Source organism: Hibiscus syriacus, unplaced genomic scaffold (genome assembly GCF_006381635.1).
Source record: "Hibiscus syriacus cultivar Baekdansim isolate YM2019G1 unplaced genomic scaffold, ASM638163v2 tig00113725_pilon, whole genome shotgun sequence".
NCBI lineage: Eukaryota > Viridiplantae > Streptophyta > Magnoliopsida > Malvales > Malvaceae > Hibiscus > Hibiscus syriacus.
The window spans coordinates 13,194,218-13,221,794 of NW_024063471.1; the positions used below are offsets into that span (position 1 = coordinate 13,194,218).

At 32.9% G+C, this 27,577-nt stretch overlaps 1 protein-coding gene across 1 annotated transcript; it reads right to left on the reverse strand.

Annotated features, from left to right (window-relative positions):
* Positions 1 to 366: 366 nt before the first annotated feature.
* LOC120187333 (serine carboxypeptidase-like) lies at positions 367 to 5,708 on the reverse strand. Its single transcript, XM_039191073.1, has 9 exons — positions 5,352 to 5,708; positions 4,169 to 4,337; positions 3,873 to 3,992; positions 3,557 to 3,700; positions 3,290 to 3,440; positions 2,996 to 3,084; positions 1,363 to 1,621; positions 1,133 to 1,266; positions 367 to 671 (listed from the first exon to the last, which is right to left on the reverse strand). The coding sequence occupies exons 1-9, from the start codon at positions 5,681 to 5,683 to the stop codon at positions 546 to 548; spliced, it is 1,524 nt and encodes a 507-aa protein (XP_039047004.1). The 5' UTR covers positions 5,684 to 5,708; the 3' UTR covers positions 367 to 545.
* Between the last annotated feature and the right edge of the window lie 21,869 nt (positions 5,709 to 27,577).

Genomic DNA, 27,577 nt, shown 5'->3' on the forward strand with positions numbered 1-27,577 from the left:
TCGTTTGCCAAATGTTACTAAAAATCTATATTAAAAAATGGGAAAATGAAAACACCACCGGTATTTCCCTCACAATTGAAACATGAGAAAAATATTAAAAAGTAGTTAAATTAAAGTTTACTTTAAGATAGATATCAATGTTACTCATAATAAAATGAACTTAAATTTTAATAAATATAAGCGATCAAATAAAACCAAAACAAAAAATAACATTACAGTTATAAAAAATGGAAATTTTTATAGTTTTATAAAAAAATATGATAAATTTTATTGCTAAACGGATCGTGCGTTTATCTGAACACAAATCAGTATCAGTAAAAATAAAGAAATAAAACACAGAATTAACTACATTAAAAAGAGAGAGGAAGCAGTGAAGGAGTTCAAAACACTTAATTATTTTGTGTAGGTAATTTTGAAAGCACCAAGATAACCAGAATTCTATGTTAATCCACATGCATATGTTTACAGGCATTCAAAGCAACTCTTTGGGGTTTTTTCTTTTCTGCCAACTGGGATTGAGTGCAAACAGAGAAAAGTGAAGAAAATCACATTTCAGCTAACAGTTTCTGTGAACCACCACCATCAGCTAGTGAGCCGTTGGTCCATCTTTTCAGCATCTCTAAGGCTGCCTTGGGCTGGTCCATAGGAACCATGTGACCCGCATCATGAACCTGTTCAGATCATCACACAGACATATCACCAGTTACATTTGAAGCCCCAGATAAGGGATAGTTTAAAATACAAAAACTATAAAAAAAAAAGAGCATAAATCAGTTGTAACCTAAAAACTTACCAAGGGTGAAACTTTTTATAATAATCTCCATAACAGATCATGTAAATTGTATAACTATTCCAGTTGAAACCTAAAAAGTTAACGTGAAGACATTCTTGGTTGTAACCGAAATTATTACCAATTGTTAACTTCTTAGAGTAGACATGTAATATTTTGGGTTAAAACTATCCCAATGTAACATTCTCGGTTGTAACCGAAATTATTACCAATAGTATAACTTTTTAGGTCGGACAAAAGAATAATTTAGGTTAAAATACATTGTAAATTAGTCTTAGGTTAAGTCGTCGCACATCAGAACTACGTGCATACAAGTAGTATTGGTATAGAGAAGGACCAAACCTTAAGGAAAGCGAGAGGTCCATGAGTTTTCAAAACTCCTGCTTCAGAGCCATCAACTACAAATGGAACCTCTGGCGATGCTACAAACTCTTTTTGGCCAGACCATTGCATTGCATGAACCCATCTTGAATTGCCTGTTCCAAGTACAATAATGTGACTGATCGGTAGTAATTAGGCGGATGTATGGTATAATATGCTTCCTATCCATAAACAGAAGAACAAATGCTTACCAAGCCAGTTGCAGATAAGATCATATTCCCCAGCATAGACAAGAAGCTTGATTCCATCCTCAAGGAGAGCAGGAATGCCGACTTCAAGATTTCGCATCCAATCAACTAGCATGGCCTGATACACCGTAGAACTGCAGGACACAAAATCTATATTCCCAACACCAAGAGCATCCCTAACTGATTTCTTGTTCAGAAATGTCTCCATGTTCGAGAAGTCGTAGCAAAGACTCCCCTTGCATTTCTTTCTAATATCATAGTACTGCAACAAGAAAACATTGGAGCATTTTTTATTCAAAGGATAATAAGGTATCAGGCCACACATAACTCCTGTCAAAATCTTTTTTCAGGTCTCTAATTTTCTCAATGTACCCATGTCTCATGCAGATGACCCCAAAATAAATGAAGAAACTTAAAAAAAAAAATCAAATATACCATATAAGACACATCATATCAGGCACACACATTCTAGTCCAATTAACATAGGTTATAAATGATTTTAGCAATAGGAAAAAAAAATTCTTGGTATCCTTTGCTCCAAAATATATGAAGAAAGAACATCAATGATATGAAGAGTAATTTCAGGCCCTACTCTATCATTCATAAACTATTTTTGTTTTCTTTTCTAATCAAGAAAATTACATTACTTCCACAATAACTTCTCGAGATCTCTAAGACAGGTAATTTGGTAATGGCAGGAATAGAAACACAGTCTACTTTACCGGATATTCGTATATTACAACCTAGAAAAAAATCTGTTTGAGCAAACAATTCATCAAATGAAGGGAGAGGATGAATTGGGGTAGAGAGAACTTGAGGGATGAAATAGAGTAAGCATGCTACAACTTTTATGTACTCTTCTAGCACAATCTGTATCGTTATGGGTGGCTTGGATCCATGCATACATGCTGAAAAGTAATTACCTAATGCAGGTAAAAGCTACAAGCAGCAGTAGCTGCTGGAGGAAGCTCTTAAAACTTCGAGGACAAGCAACAGGTATGGGCTGTGATAAGAGACCAGAGAAGGTAATATGGAGTATCCCTTTTTATATACCAAAGTTCTCTGTAATAAGTTGAATTGCAATACAGGATCGACTGCCCTCTAAAAATTGGCTATTAAAAAGAGGCTTAGAAGTAGACGATAGATGCATCTTGTATAATGCTGCTGATGAGACACGGGATCATATCTTCTTTAGCTATAAATATTCAAAGGAAATTTGGAGTAATATTTTGTTACTCTGTAGTCAGTAGTCTTCAAAGACCTGTATTGGGATGGCAAGGTGAATGCTTTTATTCATGTGATGTAGAGGGACAGAAATGGAACACCTAGAGTTGAGCAAATTATACTTACTGAGATAAAAGAGGTTGTGCGATTAAGACTTTCTGGTGTTAAATTTAGACTTGCAGATACTGTTAATATGCAACTAAGCGTATCATGGGATATAACACAAAGGGGGATTAGATTTGTAAATGGTTACTGTTTAAGTGACTATACAGTTGGATTGTAGCAATTATTTGCTTTTTATTTGGAATAATATATGGGATTATCCACACGCAAAAATCATCAAATGTGTTCTAAGCATTAAAAGATAATTCATCAAATGTAGTTTGGTAAGAATATAATTCATGTTCCTTACGTTGATATCACCAGCACGTGCCATGACGCCACTGAATATGGCATTGCAGACAAAATAGGAAGCCATGCAGGAGAGTGTACCATCAGTGCCTGAAAAAACAAGTTTCCAAAAAGAAAGAGAGAAAAAGACAAGGAGATAAACAACAACAATTCAATCTGTAATATCACACAAGAATGCACAATTGAAAGGAAAAAAAATCGATTAATATACCAGGCTTTGAAATTTGAAACAACAAGATAAATATGTAGAGAATGATCATCGAAAGAGAGTCAGCCATTTCAGATGTAACATTACCGCAAAGCTTTATTGCAAGTTCACAAACTGGAACTAGCTTGTTGATAAGTTTATAGTCAGTCTCCTTAATTAACCCCACATCCAAAGCAAAATCAGGGTAAGCTTTATACTGGACTGCAGGGTCAGTTAAGCCATTTCCAATAGCAAAGCCCTGTTAACCACTATGTATTTAATGTAAGCAAACAAATGAATTGATTCAGACAAGTTAGAAATTGAGATATTACTAAATGAATATAGAAGCTAGAAATTATATGGTAAATATAACACCTTTAGGTTTATATGAATTCCATCCTCAGCTTTATTTCCTCGATGGACTCGTGCAGCAAAAGCTGGAATGTAGTGTCCAGCATATGATTCTCCAGTTACATAAAAGTCATTATTTGCTAACTCGGGGTGTTCTGCAAAGAATGCCTAAGGTGGGAAAAAGACCAGGGTCAAACAAAAAACTTTATTCATTTTTATTACATGTTGAATGATGTTGTATTCACTTTCACAATGTTAACAATAATAATTCAGTGGACAGTGAATAATTATGCTAAACTCATCCTCTTCCAGAATATGATCCAATGATAAACAGACTAACCTGTAAGAAGTCATAAAGGTCATTGCTAACTTCATCTTCATTGTGGCAAATGTCTCTTCTGTCAGTACTATAACTAAAGCCAGTACCAATAGGTTGGTCTACATATAGAAGGTTTGATGCCTGAATGAAAAACAGAGAGAGGAAAGAAGAAAACAAGTCCATCAATCACTATATATAGAACTTGAAACTTTGAATATTACATAGTTTCAGAATGATAACAAATTACTTGTCATTCAAGGTGACAACTGGTAAACATCAAATACCAATGAATGGAGAATATTAAGACAATAAAATACCTTGTCCCAACCAAACTCATTCCAGACAAGAGACATGTTATCAGCAATTGTGAAAGGGCCATTTTCATAAAACAAAGCCAACTCACTACTGCAACCTGGTCCTCCAGTCAACCAGATTACAACAGGGTCCTTTTTGCTATTGCGTGATTCAAAGAAGAAGTAGAACATTCTACCAAAAGCAAGGAAGAGTCAAAACCAAATTGAAAAGAAAAATATAAGGAGAATTAATTAATCTAGAAGCACAACAAGAAAGCTGCAATCCGGAAAACATGCTATTCTTAAATTAATAAATCCATTATTGGAGAACTCTTGGCTTGAGTCTCTTCCACCTATCAAGAGAGCAGTTATTTAGCACTACATTTCAAAAGAAGTTGATCGAAACAAGTGAAAAAAATGAGCTGTTCAGCATCTTTTTGTTAAATTTCTCATGGAGTCCAATTCTCATTCGTTTGAGGCAAGTCTCCAACTTCACGAAAATGTAGATAATAACCATTTAGGCATTAACATCCATAAAACATGTAAGGTCATCAAATTCACCAACTAAAACAATGAACTGCACAGACATCTGTGTAAGAATGGGTTATTTGAGAAACAACTATTATATATCTAGAAACTAGAAAGGAAAGAGTCTTAAGAGATTTCTAAAAAAAAAGAGAGAGAACGGTTTTGATTTTGCATAAGAAATTCAACCAGAAACCAAATAAATTTCAGGGATATTGAGAATAAGCCCGAGAGGACACTTAAAATTACCGAAAGAGCATACATTGAAAAGTTTAATAATATATATTCTTTACCCATGAATAACACAAGCAAAAAGTTTTCTGAGTCATGGCCTTTTAATGACTATAACTTTAAAATCCTACTAAGAAGACAAACATTGAAAATCTTCCTAAAAATATGAAATATCGATTTTCTTTAACTAAAATTATATAAAGGAAAAAAGAACTCTAATTCCTATTAAAAATCCAAACCTTCACCAATAAAAAAACCCACAGAATAATCATCTTAAACTCCAATTCATGGGGTTTTAATCATTAAATCCCCCAAAACCACGATTTTAACCTCATTCATCAATTTCTAAAAAAAACCTCATCACCAAATTAAGTTACAAAAGAAGAAGAAGAAACACCGTCCTAATTTTGAGAAGAAACACCATCCTAATTTTGAGAAAAAACTATTTTACCTGGCATCATGAGAATTAGGAAGCTTGTAATACCCAGCATGATGACCCAAATCCTCAACAGAAACCCCACCAAGCGCTTCGACATCCGGGAACTTGAACAGCTTCTCCACCAGCTTCGAACCCTCCGGTAACGAAACAAGGCCTTCATCGATCAGGTTGACTTCCTCTTTAGGGAATAAATTCAACTCCCTTATCAACTTCTTTGCTTGCAGCGACGGAAAGCTCGATCCGGCAACACGTAGGTCGTCTATGACGGGGAAAATCGCGGCGCAAGAGGAAATAAGAAGGATAAGGGAAAAGGGGAAAAGGCATAGAGATTTGAGTTTCGCCATTTTTTTGTAGCTTTTATCAAGCGAGAGAGAATCGAGTATTTATAAGCTAAAGAAGAAATGAGTTAAACTGACAGTCAGATTTTACGGGGCATAGGAATAGGGGTGTAAAATGCTGACCCAACCCGTAAAAGTGACCGAAATTGAATTGAGTTAAAATTATTTTTAACCTATGATGATTCGAAATAAACTCAAGTTAGAATTATTATTATTTGAATCTGAGTTAAACTTAAAAATTATGGATTTGAACTTGATTTGTACTTGACCTGAGAATAATCTGAATCTGAATTGAACCGAAAATATGATACTCAAGCCTGATCCGCATCCGTCTAATATGAATCTAAACACGATATTAACCTGATAAATAACTGATATTACTCTACTTGTTTTTAACATGACCTATAAATGATCCAACTTATTATTAATCTGATCTGATATTTACATTACTTGACATTTATCTGACTTGACATTTACCTGACTTATATATTTCTATTGATTAAATATAAGATTTTAATAAAATTGTGAGATTTTGAGTTTATAATAAATCATACTAATTAATATGATTAATTTTTAAATGTTATAATAAAATATTAATTATGATAATTAAATTCTTAAATATACTTAACATATTAATTATGATAATTAATATACTTTATATTTAATACTTATATTTATATACTTTATATTTAATACTAATATTTATATAATTTAATATTTATATCCAAACACTTTATTACTTTATATTAAATATATATATATATATATATACTTTATATATGTATATAAAGTACCAAATTGAACAAACATTAAATTGGAAATAAAAAATTGAATAAATTAAACAACACACATTGATGAGGGATGAAATTGAATTAATTATAAATTGTGAAACTGAAATTAATATAAAATTAGACTAAATTGCATACATTTAAAAAGTTGGTGAGCATAATTTGAAAAAAATTATTATGTAATTTACATTTTATAGGGTTTTATGTAAATTACAAAAATATAAATAAGTATGGGTCAGCTTCAGATACAAATATTTGAAGGACTAAATTGAACAAATATGAAATTATAAATTAAAATTTAGATACAATAAACAACATAAAAGGATCAAATAAAAAAATTGTAAAATGTGAGGAAAAATTGTAAAATGGACTGAATTGCATTAATTTCAAAAGTTGGGGAAAATTTAAATATGTATGTATGTATGTATGTATGTATGTATGTATGTATGTATGTATGTATGTATGTATGTATGTATGTATGTATGTATGTATGTATGTATGTATGTATGTATGTATGTATGTATGTATGTATGTATGTATGTATGTATGTATGTATGTATGTATGTATGTATGTATGTATGTATGTATGTATGTATGTATGTATGTATGTATGTATGTATGTATGTATGTATGATGAATGTTATGATAATATGATGCATATATATATATATATATATATATATATATATATATATATATATATATATATATATATATACTTATACTTTATATATGTATATAAAGTACCAAATTAATGAAACATGAAATTGGAAATAAAAAATTGAATAAATTAAGATACACACATTTGATGTGGGATGAAATTTAATTAATTATAAAATGTGAAGCTGATATTAATATAAAAATGGACTAATTTACATATATTTAAAAAGTTGGCAAACATAATTTGAAAAGAATTTATTATGTGATTTACATTTTATAGGCTTTGTTTTAAGTAAATTAATATATATATAATGAATGTTATGATAATATGATGCATGTATATATATTATATAATGCACATTATACTTATGCATATATTAATACATTATATATATATATATATTTATTAATATAAAAGTATATACATATAAGTATATATATATATACTTATTTAAATATACATATAAAAATGGTATAAGTATAAGTATATATATAAAGTATAAATAATATATATATATATATATATATATATATATATATATATATATATATATATATATATAAGTTCTAGTATGAAGTATATATAGGTATATAATAATATAAAGTATAAAAGTATATAATATAAAGTATATAAGAATATAAGTATATATATAAACTATAATATAGATATATATAAAGTTTTAGTATAAAGTATATATACATATATAATTAATATAAAGTATAAGTATACGTATATTATATATATAAAAAGTATATAAGCATATAAAGAATATATACATATAAAGTACTGTAGACACATATTTTCGTCTGGCTTTGTTTATCTATTATTATTGTATTTAAATATATTAGTCTATTATATTATATAGTATTTTGTGTTGTATAAATATATGCGTTACATTTATATTATATACATATACATATACATATTATACTATATACTATAATATACTATGCGGGGCATGTACATTGTGTCTGTATATTACATATGTACATTATACGTTTACAACACATATCTATTTTTTTATTTACAGCCAGAAACCTAGTTGGCCCAGCAGTCTAACCCAACAGCAACCCAGAACCCTCACAGACTCGAATCTGGAGCCCGAGCTGAACTGACCCGGTCAACAACCCAAATCGGTTAGAGTTTCAAAACCCTAACCTTTATTTATTCCATCCGCCTAGCAGCATCCACCATTGGGTCCACAGCAGATCTTGGCTAGGGTTTTACCCTTTTTCCCTCATCCTCACATGGAGAGCCACAACACCACTCGGTCAACAGTCCGCCCGTTTTTCTCGGCCGTCGGCGACGTGTTTTCGTGGGATTCACCAATAAACAGAAAACAAACAAACCAATCATTTTTAGTCCAAGTGAAACTCTAGAAAAACGAAACTAAAAATAGAATACCTAGGACTATATATATAAGCGTGTATGCAGGAGATTTGGAGGGAAATATGAAGCCTTCAAACAAAAAAAAAAGGAAAACAGTGGGGGTTCGATCAAGCAAAAGACAGAGATTCGGAGAGGAATATTCAAACTCATTCGAAAAAATAAAAACTTAAAGATTGTGGAGAAAAACCTTACCTCCGTTCGAAGCTGTGGGAGCTCGAGAGTCCCTGGGTTTTGCTTAGTTTATTCGAAAGGTAATTTTAGATCTATGGGGTTAGGGTCACTTTCATATTAATATAACTTGGGATTTAGGTTAAGGGTAACGAGGGGAAGATTTTGGCATTTTTCCTCTCTCTGGCCACCGTGCAGGTCGCCGTGAACAGTCGTGAGCGGTCACCAATAGTGGCAGCTGATGAATTCCCCGATGAGAGAGTTAAGAGAATTTTCTCTCACACTCTCTCTTCTCTCGTCTCAGATAAGGCAAATGAGAAAGCTAGGCCATTTTGGCCTTTAAAACACATATATATACTTGGAACAAAACTACATCGTTTTAGCCTCCCCATTCCCATGTTTTCGAGACTTTAGGGTAAATATCAACCTAGGTCCTTCTATGTTGTAATCTGTTTATTTTAGTTATAAAATAAAATGGGTTATTATCATGTTAAATCATTTTTATTTTTATTTTGTTTATGTTTTATTTTAGCCACTGTGTTAATATAATTTGCTTTGGTTTATTAATATGTCCGATCCTCATTAAATATTATTGTTTCTAATTTGGCCATAATATTTTACGTGTATTTATTTTGGTCACTATAATTTATATATTTTTAATTATTTTGAAATTTTAATCCATAATTTTGGATAATTTATATTTTAGTTCTAATTGTACGGGTTTATTATATTTTAGTTCTAATTGTATGGGTTTATTATATTTTAGTGTTTAAAATCTGTTATTTTTACATTATGGGATGTATTATTTTTTTTATTTGTTTAGACATTAATTTTCTAGTTTTTATTATTTAATCCTTTATTTTCATGTTTTCAAGATCTCTTATCGAGTGAAAGGATTTTCTTTTAAACGGGTAATTCGAATCAAGTTTTTAAATTTTATTTTAGTTTTAATTTTCGCAATTAAGACGACCGACAAATTAAAACGATACAGAACAGGAAGTTCAAGGGTGCTAATCCTTCTTTGACTGTAACCGACTCCCTAATCCAACATATTTCTGGTAAAACGCAGATCAGGTGAGATGGTGTCCGATCAACCAATTTAAAAAATATAAATGATCGACGGCGGCTCTAATACATTTTTCAAGTCGAAGCCCAATTTCGGGCCCACTTGAAAGACGGTTACGATAGTTTGGTAACTCCGCTGGGGACAGGTAAGTGAGTCAGGCCGAAATTAATTTTCGGTTGTCTTTTTGAGCAAAAATTACAAGTTTAAATTTTAATTTATTTATTCAATTCTTATTTTTATCTTTGATTATTTTTTTCAAATAAATAGTTGTACTAACGTTTTTTCAATGATTTCAAATTTTTGAAAACGTTTTCATCTCTGGCTCTATACTCGAGCTCCAAACTCTTTTTAAGTGGGGGTAAAAGCGATGCCTTCGTGAGAATTTATTCTCCGTGCGGGCCTAGCAAGTAACCTTCGGGATTCATATACCTTATGTCTTTGTGTGAATTTATTCACCGCATAGACATAAGGAAATATATCCTCTCGAGTTTAACTTAGTCTACATAAGCTTGTAATGGGCTTAGGACTAAGGGTCTGGCAAGCCCAAGGGGGCACCAGCAAGGAGAACTCAGGTACCTTTCTTTAGAACCTAAACCGGGAGACAACATGGAATTAGAGCCCAGCCCAAAACCTCATTTTAAACCCTAGGTTGTTTTGAGATTATTTCCTGCTTTATTTTTTGTTCAAAGCATGTGAACTAGAAATTTATGCGGTTAGGACACTTGTTCAAAATTAATATGCGGGATAGAGTTCATGTCCGGGTAGGAATAATAAGCATGTAGGGTAGGGCTTTTTATTTTCATTATTGTTTTGATTTACCCCACCAACTCTTTTCATTTTTGTTCTCTTTCATTTTATTTTCATCATTTACATCATTCAAAAGATGTGTTGGTCCACAAAAACTTGTTTGTTAAATGTATATAGTTTGCATTAATGTACAAAGGGGTTGTAATGCAAGAGATGAAGAACACAAAGGTCCGAATATGGTAAAAAAAACTCAGAAAGAAAAGGAGGACAATCTACAAGGCAACTATCTGTCACATTCAATCAAGAAGGCGTGGTGCCCACAATCAAGTACATTAGAAGTCAACTTTTCAAAAATAGGTTGGCAAAGGTTGTAGGGGCAAGTCGAGAAAAAGGGTACTGACCTGGAGAGTCCCTTCAAAGATAATAAGAACAAGATGGCAAAACGATAGCTAAAATTAGAGGCCATTGTTGACAAATTCAATAAACAGGCAAATGAACTTTAGATAGTTTTCTTTGATGGAGGTTTTCAATGGCGTTTTCGTTAGGGAACATGATCAACATAGAGTGAATGCCATAAATGCAGCCATTCGAGATTTCTTAGAATAAGTACAAAAAACAGCTCGACACTTACACGGTTTAGCCAAAGAAGTCGGAACGGTTCGACAGGGTATTCAACTGGGGATAAACGAAGGTAGAAAATGAGTCAACCTGTCAGAAGATGTTCGGGGTCTATAAGACTTAGATGTTTTCTCTCTCTTAAGAAAAAACACTTTTTTTCCTAATAAATATTATTTATAGTAACAAACACATTTTTGGATCAGTGCCTCGAAATCTCATGCATTCTTGCATATTTCACATTATTTTTTTCTTTTATTTTTTTCATTACATTCACATTAACTAACAAGAGATGTCTCATAAAAAAGGAACAAACACTGGATACACTGCTCAAAGAAAAGGCAATTAAAAGAGAAGCTTTGAAAGCAAATTGAAGATTACCTGAAGTGTGTCTATAAAAAGATCCAAAGCAATGAATGAGATACTAGCGTGTGTTGGTAAGATTGAGAAAATTTAAGAGCAACTCATATAAACCCAACAGGAGATGATCGATCAAGCAAGAAGATTTCAGGATGAATTAAGAGAACAAATGACCAAGTTAATGGACATGGTAAATGTTGTGATCCATGGAGAGAAGCCACTAGTGGATCCTATTTTGGATGGGACTATGAATGCTAGTGCTGAAACTAAAATGAATGTGGCAAGAGAACCTGTTAAGGAGCCGGATATTTCAGGTCAGTTCCAAAAATCAAATGTGGTTGTAGAAGGTTCCACTGGGGCAATAATGAAGGAAGAGCTAATGAGGGATAAAATTTCCCTTGTGAGAGATAAGCTTTACTCAAAGAAGAGGGTCATAGAAGAGGACCAAATGTTGACCAAGAAGGCTAAGAAGGATCAACCTCTCATGATTAGAGGCTCTAACCCTTTACAATCATCCAGTCAGGATACTCAAGTTCTATCTATAAATTCATTGTCAAGTAGTCTCTCGTCATGGGGACTAGATGAGAAGAAAAAGAAAGTGCATGGTTTTCAATTCCCTCCCTTTAATTTTTCGCTTGAAAAACTATAGTAAAAATGCTCATAGCCGAATTGGTTACACTAGGACATGTCCAACCACAGTGGCCCCCGAATGAAAAGTGAACCTACAATAAGATTCCTTAGATAAACCAGAATGGAACTTTGGATTGTTCAGTTAAGGCTCCTAGTAACCTTGAGGATCCTCTAGAGCAAGCAATTCAAGGGTGCAAGGTAGAAGAAAAAATGATTAAGGTCCAAAACTCAGAATTCGTTGCTTCAACAGAGAATTCTTGTGAAGAATATAAAGCACAAAATGATGGAAAAGGAAATCCAAGCAGAAGGGCTTTCATGAATGTAATCCGAGACTGGCCCATGAGTTTAGGAATGGATGGGGCAGATACAGCCATGAAGACACCTCAAACGGCTTTAACAGAGAATTCATGTGAAGAACATAAGGCTTAAAATGATGGAAAAGGAAATCCAAGCCGAAGGGTTTCCATGAATGTAATCCGAGACTGGCCCGTGGGTTTATGAATGAATGGGGCAGATGCAGCCTTGAAGACACCTCAAACACCTATATCAGATTTCCTGAAAACAAGTGGGATTTTGGGTAGCCTAGAAGGCCTGACGAATATTACGCCAATTACAGCTGCAATATGCGTTTGGGATCCAACCAAAACTAATACCACCAGGGAAAATCGTTTTGGATCTAAATTTGGGGCCGATTTCCAACCAGGAAAGGAAAAGGTGATAAATCACAAGGAAGTAGGATTTTCCCAAGAAGCTGCTCAGGAGGAAGCAAAAAATTTGTTCGTCTGAGGGTACATCAAAATGAGCCTTGGAAAGTGAAACAATTGAGAAATGGGGAGCAAGTGCAAATGAAGGCCCTTATCCAATTAGACACTCAACATTTTGGAAATAGTGGGGCATCCTAATGAGGCTTTATTCCATTTTACAGCATCCTGTTTGAACTTATTTTTTTTTAACTTTCTCATATTTCTTTTTGTAACTTGTTTTTGAACTTTCTCATATTTCTTTTTATAAGGATATTTAAAAGAATTTATGTTGAGTATTGAATCAAATTTAAAACTTAAAATTCTTTGAATATCAGCTGAATTAAAAACTTTGTAAATGATCAGACTTATAGATCTTTGACAAAGTGACATGATTAAAAATTGGTAAAATAATGACCCCTGATTTTAACCCAAAAGACACACTCGAACATCATACCCTTCTCTTACAAGAACCGATATAACATTCTCCTCTCATAAGGAAATAAACAAGAGGCTTGATATTAGGTATGCATAGGAGCGAACAACATGGGGCATCCCTTGCGTATGCCATTATTATACTTTTGTTGAAAATGTTCAATGATGATCATGATCTTTACAGATGGAAGTCGAGTAGGTAAATCTAGTTCAGATCAGTTGCATGGAAATTGAACTCTAAAGATGAGATTTCATGACTTTCAACAACACCTAGACTATAACAGGTTCTTCTTGACAAACTTAAGAAATTAGATCCATATACCCAGATTATAATATTATATGTATACAATAAAGCTTGAGCTGTCCCTCTAGAGGAATTGGTTAAACGCCCCGACTTTATGGATAAAATTCAGCTAGCATGATAAAGGTGATTATAATATCTATACAATAAAGCTTGAGGTGTCCCTCTAAAGCAATTGGTTAAACGCCCTGGCTTTATGGGTAAGATTCAGCTAGCGTGATAAAGGTGATTATAATATTGAGATGTCCCTCTAGAGCAACTGATTAAACGCCTCGGCTTTATGGATTCAGCTAGCCAGACAATGATAAATTAAATCAAATCTATCTAAATAAGGAGTTTCGGCAAAGATAGACTAAGGGAGTTAAGGAACACCTGTTATAGTCAATTTCACACGAGCACTCAGGAATTTCCTTTTTAGATCGATATTTCAGCATTACCTTTGTTAGAGGAATCTGTGAAGCATGAACAAAATGAAAGATTTCAGAGAACCGAAATAGAAGGTCTAGTAATTGATTATGCTAGTTGCGTCATTTTATCCGCATCCGATTAAAATTCCAAGCCAAGAAATAGGGGCATGTTGCAATGTTCAAAAGGATCAAGAAAGAAATGACATTTTGGTGGCCAAAACCTTAGAAAATAGGAGGCCAACCTGAAGCCAACTCATCAATTTGAATATTCGTCAAAGAGCCATAACTCTGAAAGCATTAAAGAGTTATTGATTCTTTTGATTTTCTGTGAACTCATGTTTATGATTCGATTCGATTGTGAACCTGAATTAAAGGGAATGTTTTACAAAATTCTTATATTCTTTTTTTTCCTAAAATAAAAGAAAGGAGAAAAATGTTTTCAAACAAAACAGTCTCAAATGTGGAGGGTCCTTGAAGCTGTTGAGGCTCATTTTGCCTCTATTGAAGAAAGAATAAACAACACCAGAATAATAGGGAATTTCACTTTCTTGAAAACAAATAGTCAGAGTGATCAGATAGAACTTGTGACAATGTTAGCAACATGGGGCATGATCGATTCCCATGACAAGATCAACAGAAAAAAATGAGGCTTCATCCAGGTGATAAAAAAGAGCTAATTCATGTTGCATACATCTTAGACATACTTAAGAGCATCACATTTATCATTTTTCACATACATAATTTTTGCAGCTTTAGAGTCATGTTCCAACTCCAAGAAGAAAGGTACTCGATTCAAAAGCACCTTCAAGAAAGATCGATGGTGGTTGCTTAACTCAACGGTAGGCAACTACACCTAAAACCAACTTGATATATTGAAAGATCAACATATATTATAATCAACTTCAGACAGGTTCGAGAGCCAATCCAGAATGAATCCAGTTCAGCTTAACTCAACGATGAGTGGCTAGTTTCCAGTTAACGTTTTCAAGCAAGATTTCAACTCCACGACAGATGATATACGGCTGACAGAATTTACCACTCGGCTTTCCCGTGAAGGGGAGTCATCTAAAAAATTATGATCGACTTATACCCGAGAAGGGGGTCATCCTTCATTTAGAGGAACTTTACAGCACAACTTTAGTCGAGAAAAGCTATTTGTCAACAAACAACTTTCCAGTTCATAGTTTGAGCTACATTTTAACTTCACAGTGAAAGATATCGAACTCGAAATGACGCAACTCATACAAGATTGGATTTCAACTTCACAGCGAAGTATATCCAACCTAAAGCCAATTTGGTGAGGCATTACAACTCGAGATTGGATTTCAACTTCACAACAGAGGATATCTAACTCAAAGCTCAACTTCACAGCAATAGAACCATTCACGATTTCAACTTCACGATGAAGGATATCGTGCCCAAGTGGGTTGACTTAGTTTCACAACAAATGAGTCATTTGCAACAATAAGGGGTTATCTCCCAACCTATTACATCATAGCTCAAGGAGAGAAGGGCTATATGTCAACCAAAACCTTCAAGTTCGATTACATTCAACTCAAGGACATATTAAATTTACAACATAGCTCAAGGCGATAAGGGCTATCTATCAACCAAAACCTTCGAGTTCGATTACATTCAACTCAAGGGCATATCAAATTTACAACATAGCTTAAGTCGAGAAAAGCTATCTGTCAACAAAAACTATCGAGTTCGATTCCATTCATCTCGATGACATATCAACCGCATGGTAGTAGAGAGGAACTACTTTCCGGTTGAAGTTTAAACCAAGGCCTTTAAGTCAAAAAGAAGATCTGGGGCAATCTCTCAATCTAATACAACATAACTCATGGCGACGAGGGTTATATGTCAACAAAAACCTTTGAGTTCGATTCCATTCAGCTCAAGGGCATAACAAATTTACAGCATAGCTCCAAGGTGAGAGGGGTTATCTGTCAACAAAACCTTTCGAGTTCGATTTCATTCAGCTCGAGGGCCTATCAACTACATGGTAGTATCGAAGAACTACTTTCCAGTCGAATATTCAAACCAAGGTTTTTAAATCGAGGAAAATACCAAGGTTGACTACAATTTGGGAACAAGAAGCCACCTTTCAATTCAAATTGTGAACTACGGTTTCAATTTCATGAAGAAGAATATCATTTCAAGATTGACTCGACTTCGTGACGGAGGAGTCATTCGCAACTCAATTTAACAGGGAGTTATTCCTAATTGTAATATCAGAGTCAATTTTCAACTCCACAAGGGAGTATATTAGACTCAGAAACCCCTTCATACCGAACAAAAAATTGTGTCCTTTTTTCTTTTTCCTATTTTTCGTTACACAAAAAATGACAAAAAAGGGCAGTTGTAGACACATATTTTTGTCTGACTTTGTTTATATGTTATTATTGTATTTAAATATATTAGTCTATTATATTATATAGTATTTTGTGTTGTATAAATATATGTGTTACGTTTATATTATATACATATACATATTATACTATATACTATAATATACTATGCAGGGCATGTACATTGTGTCCGTATACTAAATTTGTATTTATATATGTGCATTATACATTTACAACACATATCTATTTACTTTCCGTTTTTCATTATTTACAGCCTGAAACCTAGTTGGCCCAGCAGTCCAACCCAACAGCAACCCAGAACCCTTGTAGACCCAAATTTGGAGCTCAACCAGGCCAACAACCAAAATTGGTTAGGGTTTTAAAACCCTAACCTTCCTTTGTTCCAGCCGCCCAACAGTATTCACCGTTGGATCTAGATGAGATCCAACGATACACAATAGATCTTGGCTAGGCTTTTACCTTGTTCCCTCAGTGCCGCATGGAGAGCCATAACACCCCTCAGTCAACAGTCAGTCCGTTTTTCTCGGCCGTCGGTGACGTGTTTTTGTGGGACTCACCAACAAACAAAAAACAAAAAAACCAAGCATTTTTAGTTCAAGTGAAACTCTAGAAAAACGGAACTAAACATAGAATACCTAGGATTATATATATGCGTATGTATATAGGAGATTTGGGAGGGAATCCAAAGCCTTCGAACAGAAAAAAAGAAAAACAGTGGAGGTTCGATCGGGAAAAAGACAGAGATTCGAAGAGGAATATTCTAACTCATTCGAAAAAAATAAAAAACTTACAGATTGTGGAGAAAAACCTTACCTCCGTTCAAAGCTATGGGAGCTCGAGAGTCATCGAGTTTTGCTTAGTGTCTTCGAAAGGTAATATTCAGATCTACGAGGTTAGGGTCACTTTTAGGTTGATATAGCTTGGGATTTAGGTTAAGGGTAATGAGGGGAAGATTTTGACAAATTTTTCCTCTCTCCGGTCAGCTCCGGTCGCCGTGAGCTATCACCGGCAGCGGCGACCGATGAATTCCCCGATGAAAGAGTTAAGAGGATTTTCTCGCACACTCTCTCTCTTCTCTCGTCTCAGATGAGGCAAATGAGAAAGCTAGGACATTTTTGCCTTTAAAACACACACACACACACATATATATATATATATACTTGGAACAAAACTACGTCGTTTTAGCCTCCCTATTCCCGTGTTTTTGAGACTTTAGGGGTAAATATCAACCTAGGTCCTTCTATGTTGTAATATGTTTATTTTAGTTATAAAATAAAATGGGTTATTATCATGTTAAATCCTTTTCATTTTGTTTATGTTTTAATTTAGCCATTGTGTTAATATAATTTGCTTTGGTTTATTTACATATCCAATCCTCACTAAATATTATTGTTTCTAATTTGGCCATATTATTTTACATGTATTTATTTTGGTCACTATAATTTATATATTTTTAATTATTTCAGTTTTAATCCGTAATTTTGGATAATTTATATTTTAGTTCTAACTATATGGGTTTATTATATTTTAGTGTTTGAAATGTGTTGTTTTTACATTATGGGCTGTATTATTTATTTTATTTTTTTAGACATTAATTTTCTAGTTTTTATTATTTAATCCTTTAATTTCATGTTTTCAAGATCTCTTATCGAGTGAAAGGATTTTCTTTTAAACGAGTAATTCGAATCAAGTTTTTAAATTTTAATTTTAATTTTAATTTTCACAATTAAGACAACCGACAAATTAAAACAGTACCAAAAGGGCAGTTCAAGGGTGCTTATCCTTCCTTGATTGTAACCGACTCCCGAATCCGACATATTTTTGATAAAACGCAGATCATGTAAGATGGTGTCCGATCAACCATTCTTTTGAAAATATAAATGATCGGTGGTGGCTCTAACACATTTTTTCAGGTCGAAGCCTAATTTTGGTCCCACCCGAAAAACGACTGCGACAAGTACAATTATATATATATATATATGTAGACACCCATTTTCATCTAGTACATTAAGGGATTTTATATAGTATATAATATATAAAATAATTTCAAATGTAGTTTTTTGAAAAATATATAATATGTGGTTTTGAAAATATTTTTAAAAACGTATAATATATAGTTTTTGAAAAAGGTAAAGTATTGTAATGATCACTAAACTTTTCTGAAGCTTGCATTTAGGTCCCCCAACTTTTAAAACTTGTAATACAATCCTCCAACATTTAGTCCATTTGCAATATGGTCCTCGACGTAACCAGCCATTTGACGCCGTTACATTGCCGTTAGAAGAATATGACGTGGCAGTCTTCCAACATTTAGTCCATTTGTAATATGGTCATTGAACTTTTTAGGCACATACATTTAGGTCCCCTAACTTTTAAAACTTGCAACAAAGTCCTTAATTTAATTCTAAACCCTAAATTATAAAATAGTTTAATTACATTTTAAACCCTAAATTCTAAAATACTTTAGTTTAGAGTTTATAATATAATAACAATATTTTGGAATTTGGGGTTTAGAATGTAATTGAAGTGTTTTGGAATTTTGAACATGAATTTGCTATTTGACAGTGTTTACTTCAATATAAATTTGAGGTTTGTTGTATGCACATCCAACGACTACTGTACTTTGAATAAAGTGCACCTATCACGTTTATTGCATAAATCGTTGAAGTAAAAGTAACAATGCCAATTTGTCTTGTTTGTAGATGCCACACTTTGGTATGACAATCCAATAGGTTTAGATGAAACTTGAGCATGCACGTCCAACGGCTGTGAAAATAGTAAAGAGTTTTAGTTCATAGGATTACAACATACAACCAAAAAATAACTAAAATAAACCAATAATATCAATTAATAACTCATTAAAAAGGAGGACTTAATAAATAAAAGGAAAGAGGTTTGATCATAGTCACTCCAAAAGCTAAGGTGTCAAATGAGTTGTTTAAGATAGACATTAGATGCCAAATACAACATTAGCAGTTGTAAATGCATTAATGGCCTACCCTTTTAACATATAATTGCTTCTAATGCTCCATGTTTAATTTTCCTCAATAACCAAACATGATGAGAATCTAAAGCAGATAGCATAACTAAAATCATATGACTCCATAATTATTGTAAATTCATGGCATGTCAGCAATAAAAAAACATTGTAAACATAGAGGACACTGCAACAAACATATATATTCCAGAAATGAGGGTGCAAATGTGCAAAGAACGGGCAACATATCAAGTAGTTGCTCCAAATATACTACCTTGTCATGATACCTTTCGAGTTGTGTGCATGCAGAATTGTCTTCTAAAGCTATAATTCAATACAGATTCAACTGTAAAATTTCCAAAACATGTAAAAAAAATCCAATTCGTTCATGATAGATCAGTCCCATAATCAACATGAACTTATTAAAAAGAATACGAGCTCACAAGACGTAGAAAACCATAGGTCGGATCAGTACAATTCCCAGTAAACTAGTACCAGTATAATTTAACTTTTTGATCCTTATTATTTAACTTTGATTATTATTTTTCAAATAAATAGTTGTACTAATGTTTTCTAATGATTTCATCTTTTCAAAAATCCATCTCAGGCTCTATACCCGAACTCCAAACTCTTTCGTAAATGGAGGTGAAAGCGACTCCTTTGTGGGAATTTATTCTCCGTATAGGCCTAGCAAGTAACCTTCGAGATTCATATACCTTATGTCTTCGTGAGAATTTATTCTCCGTATATACATAAGAGAATGTGTCCTCTCCAGTTTAACTTGGTCCACATAAGCTTATAATGGGCTTAGGACTGAGGGTCTGGTAAGCCCAAGGGGGCACAAGCAATGAGAACTCGTGGTACTCTTTTCAGAACCTAAACCAGGAGACAACAAGGAATTAGCACCCACCCCGAAACTCCATTTCAAAACTTAGGATGCTTGAGTTATTTCCTGTTTTATTTTTTGTTCAAAGCATGCGAACTAGAAAAATATGCGGTTAGGATTTGCTAAAAAATTAACATGTGGGATAGAAGTCATGTCAGGGTAAGAATAAAAAAATGTGGGGTAGATATCATATGGGGTAGGAATTTTCTTTTTACTTTCGTTATTATTTTTATTACTAATTTTTTCTTACTAACTTGTTTTTTCTTTCATTTTTTTGTTTTCTTTTATTTCATTCACATAGTTTAATAGAGGTGATTGATCCACAAAAAGACTTCGTTAAACACAAATAATTTGTATTAATGGACAAAGGGGTTGTTATGTAAGACGTGAAAAACGCAGAGGTCTGGATATGGTCAGAAAAGACTCAGAAGGAAAGGGAGACAGTCTGCAGTGCATGTAACACCCGTAACCCGTATCCGACCCAAATACGAGTTTGAGATGTCACATCGACCTTTCAAATCATTTCCTTATGTGAAATAGAGGAAAATTCAGATATAATTTAAACATACTGAATAATTTACATATATCAGTTCAAAAAGTTTACAAAAAACCGTTCAGAGCTCATACAATTTCATCATTTAAGTACATGCCAATGTTATATATTACAACAAAGAGACATACTGATAAATTTATTCTGATATGATCATCAATGATGTGATGCTGTCTCCGCTACCTATCTTCTCTTTGATACTTATCAGATCCTACGTTTGAAACACTTACACGCTAAGTCACAGACTTAGTGAGACATATAAATGAATAATGGAAATTATAACTACTTAACCAATGTATGTACATTTCATACAACACAAAGCCTATATACACATATGTCATTATTATCACTATTAATATGATTTTCATTTTTTCATATAATTATATACTCTTATATCTAACAATACACACCACATCAAATAATTACTGTAACACAGTTCACATCACAAAGCGTATACCTCATATACAATGCACTTGTTTAAATCTCTCTTTAATAGCCCATGTATACTTCTGAGAACTAAAGATATGTGAGTACATTGAGGTTCTGCACATATGTTGTCACCACAGCTCGTATAAATTCCCACTAGGGGCATATAAAATTTATCCCCAAGGACCACATATATTTCCCGAAGGACCACTCCTTAAGGATCACATATATATTCCAAAGGACCAAATATGTGTCCCGAAGAACCGTATATATGTTCCAAAGGATTACATATATATCCCGAAGTACCACATAGAACCCTCGACTCTTGGCATGCCAACTATACCCGTAGCTCTCATATCACATAACATGGGCATTATTATTTATGTTTGTCACATATTTACACATTCATATCACATAGACATATAAACTTATAGCTTATCACATATATCATGTAATATTCTCGTAGAGTGTTATATCTCATTATTATATAATATATCATATCACATATTCTTGTATTCATAGAGACATATAATAACATAGATCACTTTCACATATCTCTTGTCATATATCTTATCTCTTATGATCATATAACTTATTATCACACATAGCTCATAGTCATATATTTTATCACACATACATCCATTTACATAGATCACTTATAGGGATGCACCTAACATCTAGACATATGCATATACTCATGTACACATAAGCATCATATCACTACATTCTTGTATTCGGTTACTTATGTAATCTAATATCAGAATTAGACTTATTGCAAGTCTTAATTCCATAACATAACATATAATTAATATCATGTACTCACCTTGGTCTCACTAGTCGATACAAATCTCTTATCCCTCTCTCGGTAAATCTTACTTTGTCGACTTGTCGGGACTTTGCTTTCGATCGATATCTATACGAATGCATAATCCAATAAATATCAGAATTTATATAATTCAAAAAGATTCTTACTAATATAAACTAAACAAAGCACTAATTTCTTACTTCTAATTAAGTAGTATCGATACTACAGTTACAATACCGATACATTCATGCTTGTAGTATCGATACCATCCCACGGTATCGATACCCATTTATGATCCTATAATTTCATTGCAAGAATGGTATCGATACCTCCCTATTGGTATCTATACCCATGGTGCCAATACTACCACTTCAGTATCGATACCCCATGAAGCTTTTATCCCACTATTGCCTTATGGTATCGATATTGTTTCATACAGTATCGATACCTACACCAAAATTTCACTTATTTTTGCCTTGTAGTATCGGTACTTACTCAACCTGTACCGATACTACTAACCCATAATATATTTCTTTAACCCAAAATTTACTAATACTTCACTTAAACTCCCTTTATACTATTAAACTCAACTATACATACCTAAACCATCTTTTAACACTATAACACCTCATCATCTTCAATATCTCACTATAACTCTTGAATTTAAGAATTTTACTAAACTTTCAATGTGTTCTAAACTCATATCTAATACTTTATATTTCTTAATCCTTCTTATGAAAAGTCAAATTTATCAATAAAACTTCAAAAACTTCTTCATACCAACAATTTCACTTTTACCCCCTTATTACAATTCACTCTCTAATTCTCTCTTCTTGTTGTCTTGATCTTATATAAGCTTTCCTTAAGCTTATATAACACCCAAAGAACAAAAACCAACTTAAAAATCCAATAAATAAACAGCTACTACTTAACTCACCTTTGGGCTAGAGCTAACGGGAAGAAGAAGAATAAGAAGGCAATAAGAAAGATTTTTGGATAATTCCCAAATTTTCATGTGTTTATTTCCTAATAAAAGAGATAAAAATATTCTTTAGGCTAAAAAGACCATAATACCCTTCACTCCTTTCATATTTACTATTTAATCCAATACCAAAATATTCATATTTAAGTCCCAGAACTTTTTAATTTTTCTTAAATTGATAACTAAATTTCAAAAACTTTCATTTTAGTCATTAACCCTATTTTTGGGATGTTACAAATCTCCCCCTTTTAAGAAAATTCATCCTCAAATTTTCACTTCACAACGAGATGGAGAAAGCCTCTTATATAATACTTAACTAATCTTAGATTACTCTTAATACTAATCTTATACTCATATAAAGTCCTCATTCGAAGTTCAATACATATAATCTTGATAGTCACCATTACTTGCACAAAAATCTAGTTTATAATTCTACTTATTAATAATCATCTAAGCTCGTTATATCTTTCAGAATAATTTCTCATACCACATACAAATTCAACATAACTTATTCACCCGAGAACCATGCCCTACTAGTTAATCTCTATCAGCTCATTACTTATCGTTTCAAATCAAATCTTTCAATTATCCCTCTAGTTTCCACTAGCATATAACTATGTTGATCCTCATACTATTAAAACCAAAACTAATTTACCACATCATTGAAATTTACCTGCAATAATCTCTGGATCCTCGAAATCTTCGTCAGTTCTTAAATGATAAACTTGTGCAGTTGTATGCATATCATGTTGAGTGGATGACTCAGACTGATTTCTTCCACGACCTCTACCTCTACTTCTTTGGGATGCCGTAACAGATCGGTCTCTCTGTACAGTTTCATCATTCATAAATGGATAATCTCGAATAAAATGTCCCATATCATCACATTTAAAATAGGCTCCCAAAACCACTCGACATACTCCCGTCTGATTCATTCCACAGTGTGAACATCGCCTTGATTGACTTAAATTTGATCTTTTAACAGAAGATGCAGCTGATTCAAACATAGTCCATGTTTGAGAATCCAAATCTCTACTTCTCTTTGATGGTGATGAACTCGACTAAGTACCAACTCTCTTAGACTTCTGAACTTTCTGCTCTTTAAACCTCTCATTCTGAGCTCTCTCTAGAGCTTTAGCTCAATTAACCACCTCTTAAAATGATGACAAATTCAAAGCTAGCAATAACTCTTTTAGCCTAGGGCACAAGCCCTTCACAAACCAATCACAAACATCATTTTCACTCGGGATAAGCTCAGCAGCAAAATGACTTAACTTATTAGATTCACATTCATATTCATACACCGTATAATCCCCTTGTTTCAAATTCAGAAATTCTTGTTTCATTTGCCTAATAAACTGATCACCAATGAAATTGTGCTTGAATTATTCTAAAAAGAATGACCATGTCACTTGATCACTTCTCAATCTCATGGTGACATTTACCCACCATACTCTAGCTTGACCACGCAACAGAGAAACTATTCCATCTAATTTCTCCACTTCATAGTAGTGGAGTCCATCTAACATTATCTTAACATTGTTCAACCAAAGATATGCAACAACAAGATCTTTCTCAACTTCACCCTTGAACTCGAGTGCTCCTAAATCTTTCAATTCCTTAGCAATATTCACTCTAGGAGTTAAGGGAGCAGAAGGTCAAAAACGCATCAGAATATCATTTAACGTACTAAAAACAATTATTGATATTGTACTGGTACTACCAGAGTTGTTCGCTCTTCACCCTGCCTGGCCAGGGCAGGTGAATTGCTGCTACCTTTAAATCTATTGCTTCTCCTATCACTTCGGGAGCTCTTATGATCAAACATCTAAGACATAACCATATAGCTATATTAGAAGAAAACATACTCATGACTTTATTAGATCAAAAATTTAATTTTTCGTTGGCTTGTATACTTTTTAAAATACTTTTGACCTCGGTTTAAGCCTAGAATCAGCTAAACCTTAGCTCTGATACCATTAAATATAACGCCCCTAACCCGTATTTGACCTGAATACGAGTCTAAGACGTCACATCGACCTTTCAAATTATTTACTTATGTGAAATAGAGGAAACTTCATATATAATTTAAACATATTGAATAATTTACATATATCAATTCAAAAAGTTTACAAAAAACCGTTCAGAGCTCATACAATTTCATCATTTAAGTACATACCAAGGTTATATATTACAACAAAGAAACATACTGAAAAATTTATTCTGATATGATCTTCGATGATGTGATGCTGTCTCCACTACCTATCTTCTCTTTGACACTTCTCAGATCCTACGTGTGAAACACTTACATGCTAAGTCACAGACTTAGTGAAATATATAAACGAATAATGGAAATTATAACTACTTAACCAATGTATGTACATTTCATACAATACAAGGCCTATATGCACATATGTCATTATTATCACTATTAATATGATTTTCATTTATTCATATAATTATATACTCTTATATCTAACAATACACACCACATCAAATAATTATTGTAACACAATTCCCATCACAAAGCGTATACCTCATATACAATGCACTTGTTTAAATCTCTCTTTAATAGCCCATGTATACTTCTGAGAACTAAAGATATGTGAGTATATTGAGGTTCTGCACATATGTTGTCACCACAGCTCGTATAAATTCCCACTAGGGGCATATAAAATTTATCTCGAAGGACCACTCCTTAAGGATCACATATATATTCCAAATGACCAAATATGTGTCCCGAAGAACCGCATAAATGTTCCAAAAGATACATATATATCCCGAAGGACCACATAGAACCCCCGACTCTTGGCATGCCAACTATACCCGTAGCTCTCATATCACATAACATGAGCATTATTATTTATGTTTGTCACATATTTACACATTCATATCACAAAGACATATAGACTTATAGCTTCTTATCACATATATCATGTAATATTCTTGTAGAGCCTCATATCTCATTATCATATCACATATTCTTGTATTCATAGAGACATATAATCACATAGATCACTTTCACATATCTCTTATCATATATCTTATCTCTTATGATCATATAACTTATTATCACACATAACTCATAGTCATATATTTTATCACACATACTTGCATTTACATATATCACTTTTAGGGATGCACTTAACATCTAGACATATGCATATACTCATGTACACATAAGCATCATATCACTACATGCTTGTAATCGGGTACTTATGTAATCTAATATCGGAATTAGACTTATGCAAGCCTTAATTCCCTAACATAACTTATAATTAATATCATGTACTCACCTTGGCCTCACTAGTCGATACAAATCTTTTATCGCTCTCTCGGTAAATCTTATTTTGTCGATTTGTCGAGACTTTGCTTTCGATCGATATCTACACAAATTCATAATCCAATAAATATCATAATTTATATTATTCGATAAGATTCTTACTAATATAAACAAAACAAAAAACTAAGTTTTTATTTCCAATTAAGTAGTATCGATAATACAGTTACAGTACCGATACCTTCATGTTTGTAGTATCGATATCATCCCATGATATCGATACCCATTCAGGATTCTGTAATTTCATTGCAAGAATGGTATCGATACCTCTCTATTGGTATCGATACCCATGGTGCCGATACTATCACTTCAGTATCGATACCCCATGAAGCCTTTATCCCTCTATTGCCTTATGATATCGATATTATTCATACAATATCGATACATACACCAAATTTTTACTTCTTTTTGTCTTGTAGTATCGGTACGTACTCAACCAGTACCAATTCTACTAACCCATAATATTTCTTTAACCCAAAATTTACCAATACTTCACTTAGACTCCCTTTATTTAACTCTCTTTATGTTTTTAAACTCAACTATACATACCTAAACCATCTTTTAACACTATAACACCTCATCATCTTCAATATCTCACTATAACTCTTGAATTTAAGAATTTTACTAAAATTTGAATGTGTTCTAAACTCATTTCTAATAGTTTAGATTTCTTAATCCTTCTTATGACAAGTCAAATTTATCAATAAAACTTTAAAAACTTTTTCATACCAACAATTCACTTCTACCCCTTATTACAATTCCTTTTCTAATTCTCTCTTTTTATTGTCTTGATCTTATATATGCTTTCCTTTAGCTTATAGAACAAAAATCAACTTAAAAATCCAAGAAATAAACAACTACTACTTAACTAACCTTTGGGTTGGAGCTAACGGGAAGAAGAAGAAGAAGAAGGCAAGAAGAAAGGTTTCTGGATAATTCCCAATTTTTCACGTGTTTATCTCTTAATAAAGGAGATAAAATATCTTTTTGGCTGAAAAGACCATAATACCCTTCACTCCTTCTATATTTATTATTTTATCTAATATCAAAATATTCAAATTTAAGTCCCTAAACTTTTAAATTTTTCTTAAATTGATAACCAAATATCAAAACTTTTATTTTAGTCACTAAACCTATTTTTGGGATGTTAGAGGGCAACTATGTGTCAGATCTGGTTGGTTATGCTTCTGTCAGCCTTAAGAGAAACGATGTTTAAGAATTGTAGAGCGTTTGGGAAAGCTAGAAAGCAACC

What these genes read in the sequence shown, in the direction of transcription:
- LOC120187333 (XM_039191073.1), bottom strand. Translation starts at nt 5,683, where the DNA reads ATGGCGAAACTCAAATCTCTATGCCTTTTCCCCTTTTCCCTTATCCTT. An exon ending in ACCTTTATGACTTCTTACAG is followed by an intron (nt 3,701 to 3,872) that starts GTTAGTCTGTTT and finishes TTCCCACCTTAG; the next exon opens with GCATTCTTTGCAGAACACCC. An exon ending in GACCTCTCGCTTTCCTTAAG is followed by an intron (nt 672 to 1,132) that starts GTTTGGTCCTTC and finishes TGATCTGAACAG; the next exon opens with GTTCATGATGCGGGTCACAT.